At 35.7% G+C, this 23484-nt stretch overlaps 1 protein-coding gene across 2 annotated transcripts in view; it reads right to left on the bottom strand.

The window, feature by feature from the left end:
- The window catches only part of LOC148954339 (uncharacterized), a 159584-nt gene that overhangs the window by 108164 nt on the left and 27936 nt on the right, over positions 1-23484 (bottom strand). For both annotated transcript variants that reach the window (XM_089086270.1, XM_089086271.1), the window contains exon 4: positions 14616-14821. In XM_089086270.1, coding sequence (XP_088942396.1) covers positions 14616-14821 — 206 coding nt within the window. The remainder of the gene's footprint in view (positions 1-14615; positions 14822-23484) is intronic.

Here is a 23484-nt window from a genome sequence, read left to right on the forward strand (position 1 = left end):
AAAACATGTATCATTGCAATAGTTGTGTTCCAGAGCCCTTAACTGGATGTTTAAAAGAACCCCTCCCGTACACTCCCATCCCAGCCCCATTAGTATCTTTCATAAATCGTCGGCTCATCCGTAAGCTATTAAAATACTAGTAGGCTATCACAACGTCGTAGAAAGATGTTTAATCGCTCAATTAAAAGCCATTGTTTGTATTTACTAGGTTTTTAAAAACCCTACCATCTATTAGGTTTCACAGATTTTAATTTTAACTAGTTTCTGAGGAGAAGATGCAATGAACTCTTTGTCATGGTTGAAGCATTAACTGCAAAATAGTAAAGAGCGAACCACAGCGCATAGTATTTAAAAGTTAAAAATGTTAAAACGGTCGTTTTTACTTCTTTATTCCAGACTATCGAGTTACAAGAACATCATAGAGAGATACTTAAGAGCTCATTCAAAAGCTATGTCTTATATGAACTTGGTTTATATAAATTTTGCCTTCCGTAAGTGCAATATGACACGAAAAAAGACACTTTTTAGACCGTTTTTCAAGGGGTGGGGCTAGCGGGCTACCAGAACATCTTAGATAGATTTTTGATAGCTCATATAAAAATATTGCTCATATTTATGTTCTTCCTATAAATTCCACTATCTGCAAGTTTCAAATAGCACTAAAAACGACACTTTTGGTGCCATGTCACAAGTGGAAAAGCTAGGGCGAGTGGGCTACTAGAACTTTTTAGAGTGATGTCGAGTGGCTCATTTGAAAACTTTTGCTCATATCTACGTGCTTTTTATCTATTCTACCATTCATAAGTGAGATATAGCAATGAAAATAACATTTTTGGTGCCACTTCTTAAGTGGAAAATCTGGGAAGTATAAAACAGTATCATTGTAATAATTACGGGCCAAAACCCTTAACTGGAGGCTAGCAAGAACACCTCCTGCAACTTCCTCCTCCTGTACCCCTTAATAAGCTATTCAATTAAAGTCCTATAAACACCAATATATTAAATTACATTATTAGAGGCGTGGTTCTGTCAGTACATAGCTAGACTTCAAATTAGATTATCATGCGTTCAATTCCAGCTTGGTTTTTTTTTCAATTATGGTTTGTCCATTCTTATGATTACTTTTCAGACAACCCACTACTTTTGTAAGCGTGATGCACTCATTTGATAAGGCATATCCCGGGAAGGCTGATTTTAAACAAATTACTCATATTTACGTGCTTTTTATCAATGTTACCATCCAAAAGTGCCATATAGAACTAAAACGGCACTTTTTGTACCCATTCGTAGGTGGAACAGTTTGGAAGCATAAAACGGTACAACTGCAGTAATTATGGTCCAAAGCCCTTAACTGAATGTTCATAAGAGCCCCTCAGATATACTCCCCATCCAGACCCTTTCAGTAAGTTTCATAAGTCAACTAGTCATACTAAAAGTAAAAGATTATTTTGAAAACAAATTAACTAAAACTAAGAACTTTTCAACTAAACATCTACCAAAATTTAAGCTTAATTGATCAACAGTTTTGAATTGAACCTTCAAACTTCACTCTCTGATGAAGCCTGTGTACTTTACTGGACAAAAAAACAAATATTCCTGAAAAACATACACCGTTTTGTGAAGCATGGATAATAGACTTTACTTTACAGACTAAAAATTTTCCGTAGCTCCCAAGGTTGTTTGTGGCATTTCTAGAGGTCCCTCGTCTCCACGTCATCAGTGATCATTAGAAATTATATTAAAAATAAGTTTCCAACTGAAACTAAGAAATGACATTAAAACTTAAAACGAACATACATTATTCCGTATAAATAAAAAAGATAATGGCAGCATTGTTTCTGCATTAAATTTTAATCAAAAATGAACAAAGATTAATTTTTAAAAAACAAAGTTTTTCCGAGGGAAGCAAAGAGCAAAGTTGAATCTTAAAACGAAAAAAAAAGTTATTACTTCAGAGCCTATTTAATATTTACATCAATCCAATTGGAACAAATAAACCAACTAATAATACTTGATCGTACTTATGGAAAGATACAAAACTACTACTTTACTAAAAACCAAAAATAATACAGTATTTTGGGTGCAGTAAAATCATATCATTAAGCTCTCTTTTTATAGAATAATAATGACACCAATCCCTTTTAGGATCAATCCCTTTTAAGATAAAGCAACAATCTATTTTGGGATTGTCTTTACTTTTTTACGTTTAATTTGGTATCACTTCTGCACAATGGCTCAGTTCAATGACTGGCTATCGTTTTGGTTCTTAAAAGGACATGTCATGATTAGTTTGTACACAAGTTCGAAGTAAGGCCATCTTGATAGTATCGGGACTATGGACTAGCTTTAGAATTTGTATCATAGCTTGAAATTCCCTCTTGTATAGACAGAAATAATCGGATTCCCAGAGTTCATATTATGTCTTATTTGATCTTCATTTCAAGTGATACTAAAGCATATTTCTTACAAATTAAGACTGTATATTACCCACTATTGGTATTATAGCTGGTGAGAGCACAATGATGCTTGATAAATCAATCCAATATTTCTGTATGCTGTTCAATTACTTCGCGGTTATTAACAAATATTTAGTTTTACGCTTATGTGTTTAAGATAATTTTAATTGTATACTGAAAGTTACTAATGTCACAAATGGTGTAAGAATATGAAAAGCTTTATAGACTCGTTTATCGCTGACAGGCTACACACTCACTTTTGATTCTTAAATCAATAATCCTGTTTCTCATACTTGACTTTCGTGTTTTCAGTAAAGCAGTAGTTTTGTTTAATCATAAAAGCATAGAAAAACATAATTAGTGCGTTTATTTGTGCTAGTTCTATTAAAATATATTAAATACGCTGTGAAGTAATAATTTTTGTCCGTTTTAAGTTTCAACTTCGCTCTTTACTTCCCTCCCTCAGAAAACTTTGTTTTTTTTTAAATTTTCAAAGTAAGGTTGAACTGACTTAACTGCTGCTCCTTCCATTGAAAACATCGCAGCAAAGGATTTTTGGAAATTATTTGCGATTTTAGGGAAAATCCAGAATAAAGACAAATCACTGGGCAAAACAAAATTAATTGGCATGAAATAAAAAGCCCTTATAATAGTGACAAATTACTAGGAATGGCAACCCTGTAGCCAAGAAAATTACTGTTTGGATTTTTTTCCGAGCAGCAACCGAAAACGAGACAATGTATGAACAACAGGGATATATTCAAGAGGAGGTTACTGGGTTTAACTTAAATGAAACATTCTATGTTTCATTTGCTCCCACAAAACAAATATTTCTCCGACTTATAAATTTCCCCCAAATTACTGGTAACACCTTGAGAACCATTATATTATAAAATCGAAATGGGTTGAAAACTTAAGAAACATGCAAACAGCTTTTCTTCAGAAATTTTGCTATTCATTTACTTAGAGAAACAAAATAGATGAAGGAAAAGAAGAACGTAAAAATCCTGACGGAAATCATTTAAGAGAAATTAATTGAAAACGGTAGTAAGTAACTTTAATTCTGATTTCACAGGAGGGTGAATATTATCCTGGAAGTCCGGAAGTGGTAACTTAGCAGCGACAATATAAATACTGAAGTAAAGAAAAATTACCCATTCTGTGATACTGAGGAGGATGGATTGGGCGATTTGCCCCTGAGGTGCCGCAAGGTATCTCAAATTAGTGTAAATTGACTGGAGGAAAATTCTGATGAGCTACTTCTTGGCATTCTTACATCAATGATTCCAAAATCGATTGTGGAATCATTATTATGTGGATTATGATGAGAAATTTCGTGTTGAAAGCGATGGAAGTGAAGTTTCTTTAGTGATGCAGTAAATATAAAAAACTACACAAAACATATTCATGGGAAGATATGTAGTCGAATCGCTTATGACCATACCACTGACCTCTAACTACTCAGGTACCCATGGATCTTCTGGGGCGTTTTCAATCTTGCTGGGCGTTGTCGTGCATAAACATGATGCTGGAAGCGAGCATTCCACAGCGTTATCTTCCGATTCTTCTTCTTTTTCTTCACTTTCATTTTTAATTCGTTCTGTTCATCGTTTCCGCATATCTTGTAACCGCATATTTCTTTGTCCTTCACTTTTTTTATTGACTCGTTTTATCCTCACTGTCACTTATCTTATAACCAGATAATTCTTTGTTCTTCACGTTCAATTTTGACTCGTTGTAATTATCGTTGTCAAAAGTATTCTAACCCTATATTTCTTTGCTCTTCATTTTCGTTTATCACTACTTCAGAATTTTTTTCAACAGCCTTTACTTTAGCTCCTCGGATTTGTTTCATCACATTTGATGGTCTCTGTTATTCATTTGTCCTCTAGGCATTATGAAACTGCTTAAAACGCTTTTTGTAGATAGACTGATTACACTTGGTATTTTATACTTACCTATATTCCTGTTGTAATGTTGCATGCGTCATAGATACTAAAAACGATACGATCACTCCTGGGGGTGGGGATGTTGAAACATATTCTCTTGAAATGTGGGCATAAATATGACGTCAATCACGCCGATCTTTTTTTCCAAAATTTAGGCTCTAAACCAATGTTCTCAAACTCGTGACATATATAGGCTATTTTTTGGCAAAAAATCCCAGGATACCAATTTTCCAAAAAAAAAGATGGGGTTGTTTACGAGAAAAATGCATTCACACATACATATACAATTATTGCTCGTTTAAAGAGATAAGATACAATTACTGCTCGTTTAAAGAGATTAGAATATCTGGATTTATGATACACCCAGGTATTCACTGATATTTTTTCTTAACCCTGACGAGGATAGGCTGAGCATAAAAGGTATAAAAAGGTATAAAGAGGCTGGACTTTTTTTTTAGTTGAAAAACTCTTCCTAGCTGAGTTGTCTTTTATAGGCTCCACATAGAAGTATAATGTCCGAAGGCATAAACATATGATGAGTTGGTGGTAATAGACAGGAGATTGCTTGTGCAGGATTTCAACTCTTATTGATAGAAGATCATTATCAAAATTGGAAAACCATGTTGCGACAAAGATGGGCTCAGGATTACACAATGCCTAAATTCATACTGGAGGTTCTAAGGACTTTTTGCTGTCTGGTTCTAAGCTGACTTAAACACTTCGTACAGACTCGTTAATTCTCTGTAATGCTCTTCGTAATACTCTATTACATATAGCTACTTAAAAAAGTTATGAAAGTGTTGTTAATCATCTTATTGATCAAACTTACGTGCGAACTTACATTAAAAATCAAAGACGTGAAACAACATTGGACCTTTAAAAAAAAAAAAACAGACAACAGATAATAAGATTCTGAGACACATCGTTACTACAGAGCAACTTCAACTTCGATCCTTCATATAGCCGCATCCTATAGCCGCTGTACTGTAGTATCTGTTAATTTAAGATGTATAATCATGTTTAAAATTATAATATGTTCAGATATGGTCCACGTGGGTTATTACTTTTCATATTATAATTAAATCTTACAACCTTTAAATTTTTTTGTATCTGTGCGTTATCAGTAGCTAACAGTCAATTTTAAAACTCTGTAATAAATATCAAAATTAAACAACCGTGACCGAGTTGTTAAGGCGTTGGACTTCGGGGTTTCCAACGGGACCCCGTCGGAAACCGAACGGGGTTCCCCACGTAGCTGCCGGTCCCGATACTTTTTAGTCTTCAGATAGCTGACAATTTTAAATATTCTATTTTAATTTTATAAAGTAGTCAGAAACTTAAAAACACTTAGACATTCACTTTTCTATTACAGTATAATATTCAATATTTTAATAAGGAATTCTAAAGCAATTTGTGCAACTACTCATAAAAATGGGCAATGTGATATTTCATAGGCATAGATTATCGGAAGCATTTAGAACTTAGCGGATTTAGGGCGATCTTTACCAGTATTTTTGAGAAAAAAGACAAATTCACATGCGTTGAAATTTTTCAACGCATACAAGAAAGCGTTCTTAGGAATAAACTGAATAGCTAATTGTTAAATGATCAGCTGCCTTGAAAAACTAATCATTGCTACAAAATTTGGCTGCAATTTTGCTGATTATTCCGTAGCAGAAAAGTTTAAAAGCAGCAAATAGATCAAAACTCATCAACTGTTGGAACAATAATAGAGCATGGCTCATGTCATCATTGTGAAGACAATGGCTATTATGATTATAAACCTATAGATTAATTATTTGGCTGTTAAAGAAAGAATGATTCATTTAAAAATTTAGAGTGGGATGTTCCATCAAATAAGCAAATATAAACACCTGAGTTTCATTATATGAACAAAAAAGTCTCATTGACTATACAAAGAGTGAAGAGTCACCCAATAAGAGTGAAGTTTATCAGTCCTGTAGGAAATGTAATCCACAACTATATTGTCATCGCTACTTCAGACACCCTTCACAGTAATTTACTATAACGTCATTTATAGGTGTAACCTACTAGTATAACGTCATTCTTCATCTTATACAGAAGTTGCAGTTTTAATTCGTTCAGAAGATGCAGATGCAGTTCTGAGCAGTTCTGAATGGTATTGTAAATCTTTTAGGAGATTTAATCCTCAACTACATTGTCATCGCTACTCAAGAAACCCTTCACAGTAATTTACTACAACGTCATTTATGGTTATAACCTGCTAGTATAACGTCATTCTTCATCTTGTACAGAAGATGCAGTTTTTTGTAAAAAATTGAATTTATTTTAAATAAGGCGTTTTTTAACTTATAAAACAGAGTAAATGTAGCAAATTCCTTCAAAATGAACCTTTTAGAAGCTCTCTATGATGTTCCAGTGCCCCACTAGCAGTGGAAAAGGGAAAATTGAGGACACATGAGTGCTTCTTATACAAAGAAAAAGTAATTTTCCTTGTTTTTCAAGCCAAGAGATTGTAAATTTCATGTATAACATTCTCGGCCAAGGCGATTCCAATGGTGTACTTTTTATTTCAATCTGAGTTGGTTTCAAAATAATTAATTTTGGGGTTGCTATTGACCAAGTTTCGTCGTTTACTAGGTTACATCAACCGTGGCAACCACGATGCGTAAATTTGTAAGTTTATAATACATTATATTGGGTTGATAACACGGGCACGACTCGAGTTTCAATCCATAAAAAGGACACGGTAATTATTTTAGATTCATCACTACCATGATTCGGAGCAAAAATCCCTCAAATACTTCGTAATTTCAAAATTTAAATTATCTTCAACAAACAAGGGGTGCCAATTCACGAAAATAAAAGGGGAAGAGGACGAGTTTTTCCAAATTCTTCAAAAAAGATAAATAAATATATTTTTAAATGTAGTGGGGATGTATTACAATTTTGGTTACTCCAATTTTTAGATGAAGATACCAAAACAGGCATTTTTAAAAATCAACGCCACCCCTCCCCCCCCCCCCGTAAACAATGAGCGACAGATCAATAAAAACAATTATTTCTTATATTACTTGCCTTAACAATTACTGTGTTTTCCTTAAAGTGTCTGCCCCCAGGACAAACGGTAAAGAGTAGGACGACGGCAGAGGAAAATCAGAGAATTTATGATCTCAAAAGAAACAAAAATTATTTAGACGTAAACCACTAATGACAAGAAGATACAGTTGTTATTGTTTTAGATGTTTTTACTGATTTGGCTGCCAGCAAGATCTTTTGAAAGTCTGGGGGGATATTTCTTTTTACTCTGTGCTAATTTATTCTAAACAATAATTATTTTAATGCTTCTATTAAACTCAAATTAATAATGGGCCTGTGGCTATAGATTATATAAATTAATTAAAAAGATAAACTATCGTAGATTACTGAGAATCGATTAGTGTAGAAAATCAAAACGCAGTCCAAAAGTATAATGACTTTCAAACAGTGTTGCCATCATCGTTGATTAATTCTCGAATTAGGCGTCTTTATTCAGAATGTGTCAAATTGTAGTTAGGGGAATTTTTCCTGAGAAGCATCTTCCTAGGATCAATGTAGCATGCATTCCTCCATTTCAATGCAGCATTGCTAGGATCAATTCAGCTTAGAAATTTGAAACTAATACGAAGCCGCATTCCTAGATACGGCTTGATTGGATTGATTGGATGAGACGCACCCAATCAATACCACATTCCTAGCATCAAAGCAGCTTATAAATTAGCAGCAGCTTCATAATAAGATGCGTTAAATTAATGCCGCATTCCTAGGATCAGCGCAGCCTAGAAATTCGCAGCGGCTCCATAATAAAATGCGGCAATCCTAGGATCAATGCAGCTTAGAAATTTGTAGTGGCTTCATAGTAAGATGCGGCAAATCAATGCCACATTTCTAGAATCAATACAGCTTAGAAATTAGCAGCAGCTTCTCTATAAGATGTGGCAAATTAATGCCACATTCGTAGGATCAATACAGCTTAAAATTTTGCAGCAGCTCTATAATAAGATGCGGCAAATCAATTTCCCATTCCTAGGATCAATAGAGCTTAGAAACTTGCAGCAGATTAATAAAAAGATGCGATATAGCAATTCCACATTCTCAAGATGAATGCACTTTAGAAATTTGCAGCGGCTTCATAATAAGAAGCTATCAATCAATAACCCATGCCTAGGATCAATGCAGCTTAGAAATGTGCATCGATTTCATAATAAGATACGGCAAGTCAATGCCGCATTCCTAAGATGAATGCACCTTAGAAATTCGCAACGGCTCCATAATAAGATGTGGAAAATCAATAACCTATTCATAGGATAAATGCAGCTTAGAAATATGCATCGGTTTCATAATGAGATACGGCAAATCAATGCTGCATTCCTAGAACCAACACAGCTTAGAAATTTGCAACAGCTTCATCAATAACCATTCCTAGGATCAATGCAGCTTAGAAATATGCATCGGTTTCATAATAAGATACGGCAAATCAATGCCAAATTCTTAAGATAAATGCTTCTTAGAAATTCGCAGAGGCTCCATAATAAGATACGGCAAATCAATAACCCATTCAAAGGATCAATGCAGCTTAGAAATATACATCGTTTTCATAATGAGATAAGGCAAATCAATGCTGCGTTTCTAGAATCAGCACAGCTTAGAAATTTGCAACAGCTTCATCAAAAACCATTCTTAGGATTTATGCAGCTTAAAAATATGCATCGGTTTCACAATAAGATACGGCAAATCAATGGCGCATTCTTAAGATGAATACACCTTAAAAATTCGCAGCGGCTCCATAATAAGATATGGCAAATCCATAACCCATTCACAGGAACAATGCAGCTTAGAAATATGAATCGGTTTCATGAGATACGACAAATCAATGCTGCAATCCTAGAATCAACACAGCTTAGAAATTTGCAAGAGCTTCATCAATAACCTTACTAGGACCAATGCAGCTTAGAAATATGCATCGGTTTCATAATAAGATACGGCAAATCAATGCCGCGTACTTAGGGTGAATGCACCTTAGAAATTCACAGCGGCTCCATAATAAGATGCGGCAAATCAATAACCCATTCATAGGATCAACGCAGCTTAGAAATATACATCGGTTTCAATAATGAGATACGGTAAATCAATGCTGCAGTCCTAGAATCAATACATCTTAGAAATTTGCAGCACCTTCATAAAAAGATGCGGCCAATCAATGCCGCATCTTTTTATGAAGATGCGGCGCAAAAAGATGTGGCCAATTAATGTCGCATTCCTAGTATTAATAGAGCTTAGAAATTCGCAGCGGCTCCATAACAAAATGCGGTGAATCAATGTCCCATTCCTAGGATCAATGCAGCTTAGCAATATGCGTCGGTTCCATAATAAGATGTGGCAAATCAATGCTGCATTCCTAGAATCAAGACAGCTTAGAAATTTGTAACAGCTTCATAATAGGATGTGGCAAATTAATACCGCATTCCTAGGATAAGCGCAGCTTAGAAATTCGCAGCGGCTCCATAATAAAATGCGGCAGTCCTAGGATCAATGCAGCTTAGAAATTTGCATTGGCTTCATAGTAAGATGCAGTAAATCAATGCCACATTTCTAGAATTAATACAGCTTAAAAATTTGCAGCAGCTTCATAATAAGATGTGGCGAATAGGATCAATACAGCTTAAAATTTTGCAGCAGCTCCATAATAAGATGCGGCAAATCAAATTCTCATTCGTAAGATAAATAGAGCTTAGAAATTTGCAGCAGCTTAATAAAAAGATGCAGCAAATCAATTCCACATTCCCAAGATGAATACACTTTAGAAATTCGCAGCGGCTTCATAATAAGAAGCGGCCAATTAATAACCCATTCCTAGGATCAATGCAGCTTAGAAATATGCATCGATTTCATAATACGATACGGCAAGTCAATGCCGCATTCCTAAGATGAATGAGAAATTCCTAAGAGAAATTCGCAGCGGCTCCGTAATAAGGTGCGGCAAATTAATAACCCATTCATAGGATCAATGAAGCTTAGTAATTTGCATCGGTTTCATAATGAGAAAAGGCAAATCAATGCTACATTCCTAGAATCAATACAGCTTAGAAATTTGCAACAGCTTCATCAATAACCATTCCTAGGATCAATGCAGCTTAGAAATATGCATGGGTTTCATAATAAGATACGGCAAATCAATGCCGCATTCTTAAGATGAATGCACCTTAGAAATTCGCAACGGCTGCATAATAAAATACAGCAAATGAATAAACCATTCATGGGATTAATGCAGCTTAGAAATATGCATCGGTTTCATAATGAGATAAGGCAAATCATTGCTTCGTTTCTAGAATCAACACAGCTTAGAAATTTGCAACAGCTTCATCAACAACCATTCCTAGGATCAATGCAGCTTAGAAATATGCATGGGTTTCATAATAAGATACGGCAAATCAATGCCGCATTCTTAAGATGAATGCACCTTAGAAATTCGCAACGGCTGCATAATAAAATACGGCAAATGAATAAACCATTCCTAGGATCAATGCAGCTTAGAAATATGCATCGGTTTCACAATAAGATACGGCAAATCAATGCCGCATTCTTAAGATGAATGCACCTTAAAATTCGCAGCGCCTCCATAATAAGAAGTGGCAAATCCATAACCCATTCATAGGATCAACGCAATTTAGAAATACGAATTGGTTTCATAATGAGATACGGCAAATCAATGCTGCAATCCTAGAATCAACACAGCTTAGGAATTTGCAAGAGCTCCACCAATAACCCTTCCTAGGGTCAATGCAGCTTAGAAATATGCATCGGTTTCATAATAAGATACGGCAAATCAGTGCCACATACTTATGATGAATGCACCTTAGAATTCACAGCGGCTCCATAATAAGATGCGGCAAATTAATAACCCATTCATAGAATCAATGCAGCTTAGAAATCTCCATCGGTTTCATAATGAGATACGGCTAATCAATGCTGCATTCCTATAATCAATACATCTTAAAAATTCGCAGCAGCTTCATAAAAAGATGAGGTCAATCAATGCCGCATCTTTTAATGAAGATGCGGTGCAAAATGATGTGGCCAATTAATGTTGCATTCCTAGTATTAATGCAGCTTACAAATTAGCAGCGGCTCCATAACAAAATGCGGTAAATCAATGTCCCATTCCTAGGATCAATGCAGCTTAGCAATATGCGTCGGTTCCATAATAAGATGTGGCAAATCAATGCCTCATTCCTAGGATTAATGCAGCTTAGAAATTCGCGGCGGCTCCATGATAAGATGAGGCATCGGTTTCATAAAGGGATACGGCAAATCAATGCTGCATTCCTAGTATCAACACAGCTTAGAAATTTGCAACAGCATCATCAATAACCATTCCAATGATCAATATAGCTTAGAAATATGCATCGGTTTCATAATAAAATACGGCAAATCAATGTCGCATTCTTAAGATGAATGCACCTAAGAAATTTGCAGCGGCTCCATAATAAGATACGGCAAATCAATAACCCATTCATAGGATCAATGCAGCTTAGAAATATGCATCGGTTTCATAATGAAATACGGCAAATCAATGCTACATTTCTAGAATCAACACAGCTTAGAAATTTGCAACAACTTCATCAATAACCATTCGTAGGATCAATACAGCTTAGGAATATGCATTGGTTTCACAATAAGATACGGCAACTCAATGCCACATTCTTAAGATAAATGCACCTTAGAAATTCGCAGTGGTTCCATAATAAGATGTGGCAAATCCATAACCCATTCATAGGATCAATGCAGCTTAGAAATATGAATCGGTTTCATAATGAGATACGGCAAATCAATGCTGCATTCCTAGAATCAACATAGCTTAGAAATTTGCAAGAGCTTCATCAATAACCCTTCCTAGGATCAATGCAGCTTAGAAATATGCATCGGTTTCATAATAAGATACGGTAAATCAATGCCGCATACTTAAGATGAATGCACCTTAGAAATTCGCAGCGGCTCCATAATAAGATGGGGCAAATCAATAACCTATTCATAGGATCAATGCAGCTTAGAAATATGCATCGGTTTCATAATGAGATACGGCAAATCAATGGTGCATTCCTAGAACCAATACATCTTAGAAATTTATAGCAACTTCATAAAAAGATGCAGCCAATCAATGCCGCATCTTTTTACGAAGATGAGGCGCAAAATGATGCAGCCAATTAATGTCTGCAGCTTAGAAATTCGTAGCAGCTCCATAATAAAATGCGGTAAATCAATGTTCCATTCCTAGGATCAATGCAGCTTAGCAATATGCGTCGGTTCCATAATAAGATACGGCAAATCAATGCTGCATTCCTAGAATCAAGACAGCTGAGAAATTTGCGACAGCTTCATAATAAGATGTGGCAAATTGATGCCGCATTACTAAGATTAATGCAGTTTAGAAATTCACGGCGGCTCCATAATAAGATGAGGCAAATCAATGTCCCATTCCTAAGATCAATACAGCTTAAAAATTTTGCACCAGCTTCATAATAAGATGCAGTAAATCAATATCCTATTCCTAGGATCAGTACAACTTACAAATTTACATCGGTTTTAATTATAAGACGCGACAAATCAATGCCGCATTCCTAGAATCAATACATCTTAGAAATTTGCAGCAGCTTCTTAAAAAGATGCGGCCAATCAATGCCGAATTCATAGGACGAAACAGCCTAGAAATTCACAGCGGCTCCATAATAAGATGAGGCAAATCAATGTCCTATTCGTAAGATCACTACAGCTTAAAAATTTGCAGCAGTTTCATAACAAGATGCGGCAAATTAATGCAGAATTCCTAGGATTACTGCAGCATAAGATGAGGCAAATCAATGTCCCATTCCTAGTATCAATACATCTTTGCAGTTAGCAGCAGCTTCATAAAAAGATGCGGCCAGTCAATGCCACATTCATAGAATGAATACAGCTGAGAAATTGGTAGCGACTAGATGCGGCAAATTAATACGGTATTCGTAGGATCAATGCAGTTCAGAAACTGGAAACTAATAAGAAGCAAAGGATTAACACATATTTTTGTTACTAATTAGTCAATCTTTCTCCAGCATTTTTATTATTTGTCTGTGCTGAGCGTAAATTCGTCGTTGTTGGCGGCAACCTTGCAGCTAGATTACTTGTAGTACTCAAAGTTATAAGCATTCTTGAAACCTTCATGATTTAACTTGGCAGCACTAGAGTGTCTGTCGCAACGATGGTAAACGTTATCTACAGCAGCCGTGTTAAAGTGCTAGTAAGAGTAGGCTTTTGCGGAAAATATATGAATAGTTCTATATATGCATGCACATGATTAGATTTCCTTCTTCCATATTTGTCTTTTTGTGTGCCTCCTGAACAGTAAGCTAAACTAATAAAGCTACAAATATGAATATTTTACAAAATAATGATGGAACCATGGGCATTGCTGGAGATACCCCTCCCTCTTGTAAGATCAAAAGTACAAAAGATTACACATTTTTATTGAGGAACATTAATTTCTAAGGTAAAACTTGGTTATCTCAGTGGCGTTGACAATTCTTGTCGTCCTCGAAACGTTTCATGCCTATTCTTGCTGCGCACTATCTTTTTCTTAAGAATCAATCATTTCCGGCAATGCTTTCAAATTTTACCTGAAACCTTATCATGTACCTTGTATTCTTTCGTACAGATTTGCTCTTTCTTAAAAGCCAAAAAATCAGACTAACCATTTTCTATTTGACACACTATAGCCCCCTCCATTCGATAACACCTTTACTGGTAAAAACAATCGCAAGGGTACGCACAAACTAGTGTTGATGCCATATCTACGTGAAGACTTAAAATAAAAATTTGCTGAAGAAGAAAAGTATCCCTAATGAAATGCTTCATATGGATATGACAGAATACATCCCTACATTTTTTGGAAAAAGGGCCTAAAGGAGCAAGTACCATAAGGCCTTTATTTCAAAGATGAAAAATTCTGGCAAACTCAGCTTCCTATCCCTCAAGTCATATACTGGTCTTCTGCGAGACTTCTTTGATCTTTTTACGAATTGTATTTTTCTTCTTCGCAGATTGTTCTTTCTGACAAAACTTGAACAATTAGGCTTTTCGTATGAAAATATTATTTGCTTTAATGAATTTTTGTGCTTTCCAAGCACGAGAAAATAAAATAAAGAAAAAAGATTACCTTGCATGTCGCATGCAATGGTCGACTTTGAAATTTTGAGCCTTTAGCTTTTCTGACCTTCGACTGAATCTTCTGAAATACTTGAGAGTCCATTTCAGGAGCGTTAACAATTCTCGTCGTTCTCGAAACGTTCCATGCCGTCTCTAGCTGCGCACCGTCTTTTTCTAAGGAATCAAACATTTCCGGCAGTGCTTTCAAATTTTCGACTACAAATAAAAAAAGAAGTTGTTATCATCATTACTAAAAGTTATTATTAAAAGAATTATTATTATTAAGCCATCTTTATGGAACATCAGGCACCAGGTGAGGATGGCATACTGAGTCCATATAAAGTGACCTATGTTTTCCTGAAATATTAAATGTCTTCTATGCCTGCAAGAAAGCTTCTTGGCCCCAAAGTGAATGTCCATTAGGCTCATGCGCTGCAGTACCCTGCTTATTAGACTAAAAGGGGCAAGTTATGAATTAAGCTGTCAACGTGAATAATTTAAAAGATTCCTTACGCTAGATTCACATCCATCAAGGATTTTGCTACATGCTTCAGTGTTGCTAGTAGACTTTGTACGAGCGATCTAGAATTTAAATCAGCCAACATAGACAAAATCGTAGGAATTTAAGATATGTTTCTTTGAACATATGTTTATATGTTCTTCGATATATTAATATGTGGCTTAGATATTTAAATATATGTTTCGTATGAATATATAATTGTTTCTTAATATTATATATATATATAAATATATATTTGTTTCTTAACACAAATTGTTTATTTGCAAAAAATATAGTCAAAATTACTTTCTGAATTAGTTATATTTCTGTTAATTTGTCGTTGCTTCATTCACTTGCGTTTTGTCGTTTAGGTAGACTCATTTCTATGCACCCAACAATCGTTGATGACGCAGAAAACGCATTGCTTGTAGAGAAAACGCTACTGCATGTCACTAAAATATATTATTGTTCGTGAAATCATATCAGTCTCACCTTTGGATTAGCAACCCAAATCGGAAGATATATTTCGATAAAGTAGATTTACCATTAGAGGAAGGAGATAATTAACGACAGTGGTATTACAACTTATCAGTACTATCAAGTTTGTGTCCACCTTTTAATGTGCACTCAGAATATAGCTAAATTAATCATTCGAGAAACATGCCACTAGAAGCAAAAACTAGAACGTTCTTTTGAAACAAGAACTATCAAGAAAAAATAAAAAGAAAAGAAAATAGCTGCTGTACTGATATTATAGAAGAAGATATGGCCAATTACAATCACAATTACAAATATGTACCAATTAACTAAGAAGAAGAAGGAAATTAACAACAGCGGTATTCGACTTATAAGTAAGTGTTATGTATCTAATGGAGACAAAACAATTCTCTATAAATCCGAGGACAAATGAGGACTTATGTTTTAGGAAGCAAAACGTTCTAGAAGGGTATATCTTTCTTATATTTTTAAAATATATGATTATTTCTAAACAATAAAAAGCAAAGAGGAGCTTTGTTACTTAAAAATATTGCAATAAAGTCTATTGCTACCACTATTACTAACAATTCACTGAAGCATTAAACTGCCTGAGGCCAACACGGTATCGTACACTCCATCCCCATCAAGATACAACCCATAATATCAAATTGTAGTTTACTAGGCTAAAATTTCTTCGCAAGAGTACCACTGCTCAAAGTCACACAGCAATACTAAATAGAGTTAAAATTCTGTTTACGCAAATTCGTGAAAAATTAACCCCGACACAACTATGTGGCCCCTTTTCAGGGATAGGAGTATAGGATAAGCTTGCATAAATATCCTGACGCAAAAAAAATGTCCGGTTTTCCCTCCTCCGTGAGAAGAAATTAAGAGATCCCATGAGGGGAAGGGAGGCTTTCCCTCTTAGGAACCTAAATAGGAAGTCATAAAAAACAAATATTTCTGCGGCCACTGAAAGAGAACAAAGTCTCCATAAATCCCTAAGTAAGGAGCTATTGAGAAATTCAAAGATGAGGTACAGATTGGCAGCAATACATCTAAAAGCATTGCGTGAAGTTTTGTGTAAAGATAAGATCCGAAACTCAAACCCCTAAAACTAAAAAAAGAATTGTGTAAGTGGATCCTTTTTATTTGCTCCTAAATATGCTCCAACCTTTTATTTTGATCAAAATGTGTTATATCCTTTTTATCCTTTCATTGAATTACTGGGCATAAACAACTTCTGACATCAAAAACTATTTCATTACACATTGGAAGCCTATGAACCCAACTGTACGAACAACATGTTGTTGTCGCTGTTATCGTTTTATGTTGTTGTCGTTATGTTTTGCTATGATGGGTTTGTTATGTTTTGTTCTGTTATGTTTGTTTTGTTTAAATTTGTTATGCTACGTTATGTCTTAATCTTTAATGCTATTGTCGTTGATTTGTTAATATAAAGTTCCGTTTTTTTTTCCTTTTTTTCATTTGTTCTCCGTCCTTTTTATGTTTTGATAGACGGGTGTTCAACTAAATTAAAAATTAAACTTTAAAAAAGGCAAATAACATCAACTAATTCCAAAATTTTTAGTTTTTCTGCTCTCATCTAAAATTTTCGTTGCGCCATATATCACCTTTTAAACTGTATCTTTTGAACATAACACCTATAGAATTGAACTAAAGTTTATGTGATGTTTTAAAAAAATTTGTGCTGCTCCCTAAAATTTGGAATTCAACTTTTAACAAAAAAAACTTCTATGTGTAGTTCTGCGGAGTCGTAATTGGTTGACTGGGACCTTACAAAACCTTATATATCCAAAAATTTGGAAGAATTAGGAATCCAATTTTGATGAAAATATTCAATTCAGAAATTAAATTTTAATAGCAAGTTATGAAGTTTCTGGTATTAGTGGGAGTTAAATTTAATAATAACAAACGCGGTTATGAAATCAGCATTAAACGAGCTAAAAATATTAAGGTTCCAAATAGCTATAGAAGGTGTAGCTTTCCTCTGAAAGCGTAGTTGTCTTTGGGAACCGACAGGCTATTGAATTTTATGGATATTTGAATAAGGATGGAAAGTTCTGTCAAGCTTAACCAATTAGTTCTACTTATCTATTTTTATAGTTCAACGCAGACAGGTTTACTAAATTAGAGTACTACCCTAAAACTTCATAATTTTGAAGCACTCAAAATTTTTTTTTGAAAATCACGGTTTTCAAGAATGAACAGGCCAAAGATTGGTCCAGGGTGCAAATTTTTGTTTTGATGACATTGGTACTTGAGAATTTATTCCTAAGATCTCCTCTCACCTTATCCAACGACGTCCTTCTTTACGCTCAGTAATTTTAAAGGATCAGAGTGGTATCCAAAATAATTCATTCCTTTGTTGTTATTCTTAAAGAAAGCCTAAGGGATGAAATGAAAAAAAGCGTGAAATCCATCGTTTCCATTTTCAGACCCTGGTGTTTAATTACTGTTTTGAAATAAACACCTATGCATCAGAGGCGGCAGAGTACGAAAATATAGAGGGGAGAGCAAGGATTTTCGCCATTTTCATGCAGACACATACAAATTATTAAGCAAAATAAAAGAAGGGGGAGGGGCACTTTTTAAATTTTATTAACGAAAATTCCAAAAACGTATTTTCAAAATCCAGGAGAAGGGAGATGAATCGACCACCACTACCCCGCCTCCCTCCAAACTGGTGCCCCTGAAATATTTTATGACCTTTAATTTGAAAGAGAAAATCGCAAGAAAAGAAAAATACTGGCTTTTAATTAAAAGATTGTAAGTGATGAGAAATCACTCACAAGGTTGAGCGAAAGATTGAAACTTAGAACAACGTCCTAAATGAGCATCAATTTTATGTTAGGTTTACAAACAAAATGAAGAGACACTGCAAGATGATAACTAGTACCTGTTAACAAGATGGCAACTGATAAGATAATAACTGGATAACTGGATTCTTTGCGGCATCCTAGTTGACTATCAAGATCACTTAAGTGTTTTGTAAAATTTATAGGGAAAAGCCCCATTATACAGGAAAAGACCCAAAATTGCTCGCAATTATGGAACTTAACAAATTTGGAATTCAGAAAAATTTACTAGTTAATGCAGCTATTGAAATTATTTTTGACAAATCAGGATGAAATATTTTTCTGAATTGTGTTTAGGAACTTTACTAATATTTTTTTTGAGTTCCTTGTTCTCTTTTCTTTCATAATATTAATGATGAGACTTCGGCTTTCTTAGTTAGCCAAACTTGGTAAGAGACCTGACGTTCAGCTTGAAACTGAAAAGAAGCACAACGTCATAATTTGAATTGCAAACCAAAATAGTATCAATTTATACATCCTTTAGACTTTCTGTGGGGTGGCCCTCCCCTATTGATGGGGGGTAGCAGCTATTACAGCTGCTTTAGTGCCGCTCTAGTTTAGCTTGTTTGTGTGGAGTTCTCAACTGTTTTTGATGGTGCATTTTTTCAAAGAATTGGCCTCCCTAGCTTTACTAAGTGCAATCATAATGACTTTTACCTATAAAAAATAATGTTTAATAAGACTTAATTAATTTCAACTGACTACAGCGCCATCTAATTTTGACTCATATCGATGGTGTTGCTACACTCTAGTTTAGGTTTTTTTTGTGAATTTCCTATTTGTTTTCTTTGGTTCATTATTTCGAAGAATCGGCCTCCCTATCCTTACTTATTGAAATCCTACTGACTTTTACAAGTCAGAACGAATACTTAATAATACCTAATTCATTTAACCTGATTATAACGCAATTTAAGTTTGTCAGTGTGTGGTTTTTTGGATTACTCAAACGGCAACCAGACTACTCCCGAATTGTGGTGCTTAAAAAAAAGCGTAGGCGGCGTGGAAAGAGAGGCAGGCGGAGAAACAGACAGACTGCCATACCCGTTCATGTTTCTGAGGAACGTCGTTCTGACCGGAGGACGGCTGTATGTGAACCAAGGACTCTTGTGAAAATAAGATGTTTACAAAGGTACAAAATTCCTCTCCCTCTTTCTCCATCACAGCTGCAGCCAATCTTACTGTGTTCCTCTGATGAACGTCCCCCGCTATTACGTCCTGAACAGTTATCAGCTCAGGCAAAGCTTCCGAATTTCATTCTGTGTAATGCCCGATCCTTAACAAATAAAGTTGACGAGATGGAGATACTACCGAGAGAAGTGACTGTTCCTGTTGCCGCAGTTACCGAATGCTGGGATATCACTGATGAAATGGGTAGAATAAAAGGCTACACTAGCTATTTCAACACTCGCCGTGATAGAGGCTTGAGTAGAAAAGGTGGTGGCGTTGGTATCTATATACTCGTAATGACATTTCATCTAAGCTGTTAAATATACCAACCGATTCGTGTCACGAAGTTGTCTGGGTAGAGTGCAAGCCATCCAAACTATCAAAAAAATGCTCATGTTTGATATTTGCACCTGTGTATTACCCAGAGAGTGTAAAAAATAGGAAAGAGCTTATCAGCTACTTACAGACCTATATCGATAAACTTCGTCGTGCCCATGCCTATCCTGGCTTCATAATAGCTGGCGATTTTAACCAGACGAACAGACAATGGGTATCTAGTGTCCTTGATCTGAAGCAGGTAGTTACCATTGCTACGCACCAGAGTGGCAGTACTCTAGACCTAATTTTTACAAACATGAGTGACAATTATTACTCCCCTCGGTCGTTAGGTCCTCTCCAGAGTTCAGGTCATTATGTAATTCTCTGGCAAGCCAAAAATAACAAACCGAAGCCAAAGAGAACCAAAGTGACTATTCGTCCGCTTAACTCTCAATCAATCTGCGATTTCGGTCGGTGGATCGGGACTTACTGCTTCGACGACCTGTGTTCTATAGTAAACCTGAATAGCAAAGTTTAGCAGTTTAACTCTCTTCTGTTAGAGATGTTTCACAAGTTTTTTCCCACTAAAGTTGTAGTGGTAAGTGAGTCCGATAAGCCATGGATCACAAGCGATCTCAAACAAATGATCAAGATGAGGTGCAAGCTGCACAGTTCCGGACAAAAAGCCGCAGCGGCGAAACTTAGAAATCGAATCGTGGCCGTTAATCGTTTCAAGCGAAGAAATTATGTTCGGGAAAAGGTAGTACCCCTTTTCCAAAGTAGCAGTCGGAAGTGGCATTCCACAGTGAAACAAATGACTGGCAAGTCAGTTAACAGTGAGCTAAAAATACCCAAGCCTGACGGATCTCAAATGAGCGCTTCAGACGTAAAGGAGTTCTTTGCTGGCATTTGTACCACCTACTCCTCAATTACAGAAGCCGAACTGGTTGATCTCTTAGTCGATTGTGAAACTGACGAAATAAAAGTTTACCGAATTTGCTGTTTTTAAAGAACTTAAAAAACTAAAACCGAATTGCTCTTCCTACCCTGGTCAGTTACCGGTCAAACTTATTCTCGAATATGCCTTGTTTTTAGCCAAACCATTGGCATTGATCATCAATCAGTGCTTCAGTGAACAAACCTTTCCCGATGCTTGGAAGCGAGCCTATGTTCGCGTAATACCCAAAGTTAAAGGACCTAAGACATGTGATCAGTTAAGACCTATTTCGATCACACCGAACTTTGCTAAAGTTGCAGAATCTTTCATATATCGTGAACTTCTCACGGACATTTCACCGTCACTTGACCCCTTCCAGTATGGTTGCTTGAAAGGATGCAGCACGTCTGTTTATTTAGTACGGCTTTATCACCTAGTAGTTGAATGGTTAGAGTTTGGAAGCTCGTTTGTAGATTTACTTCTGGTAGACTACCGAAAGGCATTTGATTTGATCAAGCACCCTCTTGCCGCCCAGAATCTCAAGTCAATGGGTGCCCGTAAGCACATCCTCCAATTAGTAGTTGATTTCTGACGTCACAGGTATCAAAAAGTGTACGCCCTTTTTTCCGGTGATATTGAATCGGAATGGGTGGAAATTACATGTGGCGCCCCCCCAGGTACCATATTAGCAGCTCTTCTTTTCCTGGCTATTATCAACTATGTGCTTTCTGACTTTGACGATCGTTTTAAATTCGTCGATGATTTGTCTGCGCTTCTTAAATACCACGTAATGGATTCGCAAGCTGTAGCCCAGTTCGACCCAAATTTTTTCGATCAGTTTAAATCACAGTGTACTGCGAACAGTCTTCAAATTAAGGAGAATAAATCAAAGGTTTTGAGGTTCAACCTACTTAAACGCGATTTTACCTACCCCGCGACATTGTTCCCTTCTGCTTCGTGTGCGACTATCTTGGGTGTCACCTTTAGTGTGGACTGTTCGTTCTCTATTCATGTACAAGAGCTGGTTAAGAAGGGACATTATGCTATGCGGACACTGGTGGCGATGCGCCGCCTAGGTTTTCTAGTGTATCAGCTGAAAACCGCGTACCTCACTTTTATTCGACCCATCCTTGAATATGCGTGTCCTGTCTGGGGCCCACAAGTTCATCACATAGATTACTTAAGTGATGATTCGGAGGGGATCCAGAAAAGAGCTGTAAAGATCATTCTTTGCGAAAAATATGTAGATTACAGCTCCGCTCTGAAGTCACTTGAAATACCAACCCTTCACGATCGCCGTTTTCAGCTGATGATTCGTTTTGGCCAGTTTTTATTGTCTAGTCCTGTACATAGGACAATATTACCACCTAAAATGCCTGTCCTCGTAAATACCAGAAGCAAAAGCAAACTTATGCCCGTCTCGTGCCGCATAAACAGACTTAGCAACTCCTTTGTTCCTTTTTTTACAAGTGCTTTTAATAAAATGTAGAGAAGTGTTTTCATGTAAAAAAGTTTTCATGTAAAAAACAGCGCCTTTTAGTGCATTTTTTTTAATGTGTCTATGACAGCTGTTTTCATTAAAATGATTCTGATTCTGATTCTATTGACAACCTTTTATTAATGCAGTTGCTAACAGTCATTACTCCGCAAGTTTGTTCAACTCAATCAATTAAATATTAAAAAAAACAAGTTTTTTTCCACTGAAAGTAAGAAGCAACATTAAAACTTAAAACGAACAGAAATTATTCAGTATATGAGAGGGGACTTCCCCCTATTTTAACACTGAAGTCTCTTAAGAACTTTCAAAGAAGGTTCTGAGTGTAGTATACGGCAGTTGTGTAATTGAAACAAAAGGTTGAACTTTATCGGAAAAACCGCGTATTGAGGAGGAGGCAGCCCCTCCCCCTCACATACGGAATAATTTTTGTTCGTTTTAAGTTTTAATGTTGCTCAATACTTTCAGTAGAAAAAATCTCATTTTTCTTTTATGTAATTTCTGATAGTTTTCCAAACAATCAAAGAAAATCTGCCCCCCCCCCCTCCCCTGTGTGGAAAGCCTCTCACAACAAATTCCTCCATAGAAATTTCTTCCCACGTAAAATTCTTCCTCCGGAAAATTACCCCCGGACAATTCCATCCTTCCTATGAAATCCCCCCCCCCGATTTTTTTATTTATTTTTGTTACGATTCCGCCTGAAAAACACTCCTTGGCTTACTTACATTTGAACTAAGAATTGTTTTTATTTAATTTCTGATGTTTTTTAAGGTCATGGGACAGTCCCTCCCGTGCAAAAATATTTCCCGAAAATCCCACCAATCCCCTCCCCCCAATAGAAATTTTTTGGTCACTTAAAAAGGCACTAGAATATATATATATATATATATATATATATATATATATATATATATATATATATATATATATATATATATATATATATATATATATATATATATATATATATATATATATATATATATATATGCGCATCCATCATCCACATACCACATTTTGCATATAGGAGCTTGGAACCTCTACAAAAGGGTTCTCTGATATTCTGTTTCCGATGCTGCGATTTTCATTAAGATTCTTTAACTTTTA

The sequence above is a fragment of the Artemia sp. Qi Xiang Cuo genome, chromosome 3, assembly GCF_049724085.1.
Source record: "Artemia sp. Qi Xiang Cuo chromosome 3, ASM4972408v1, whole genome shotgun sequence".
Taxonomy (NCBI): domain Eukaryota; kingdom Metazoa; phylum Arthropoda; class Branchiopoda; order Anostraca; family Artemiidae; genus Artemia; species Artemia sp. Qi Xiang Cuo.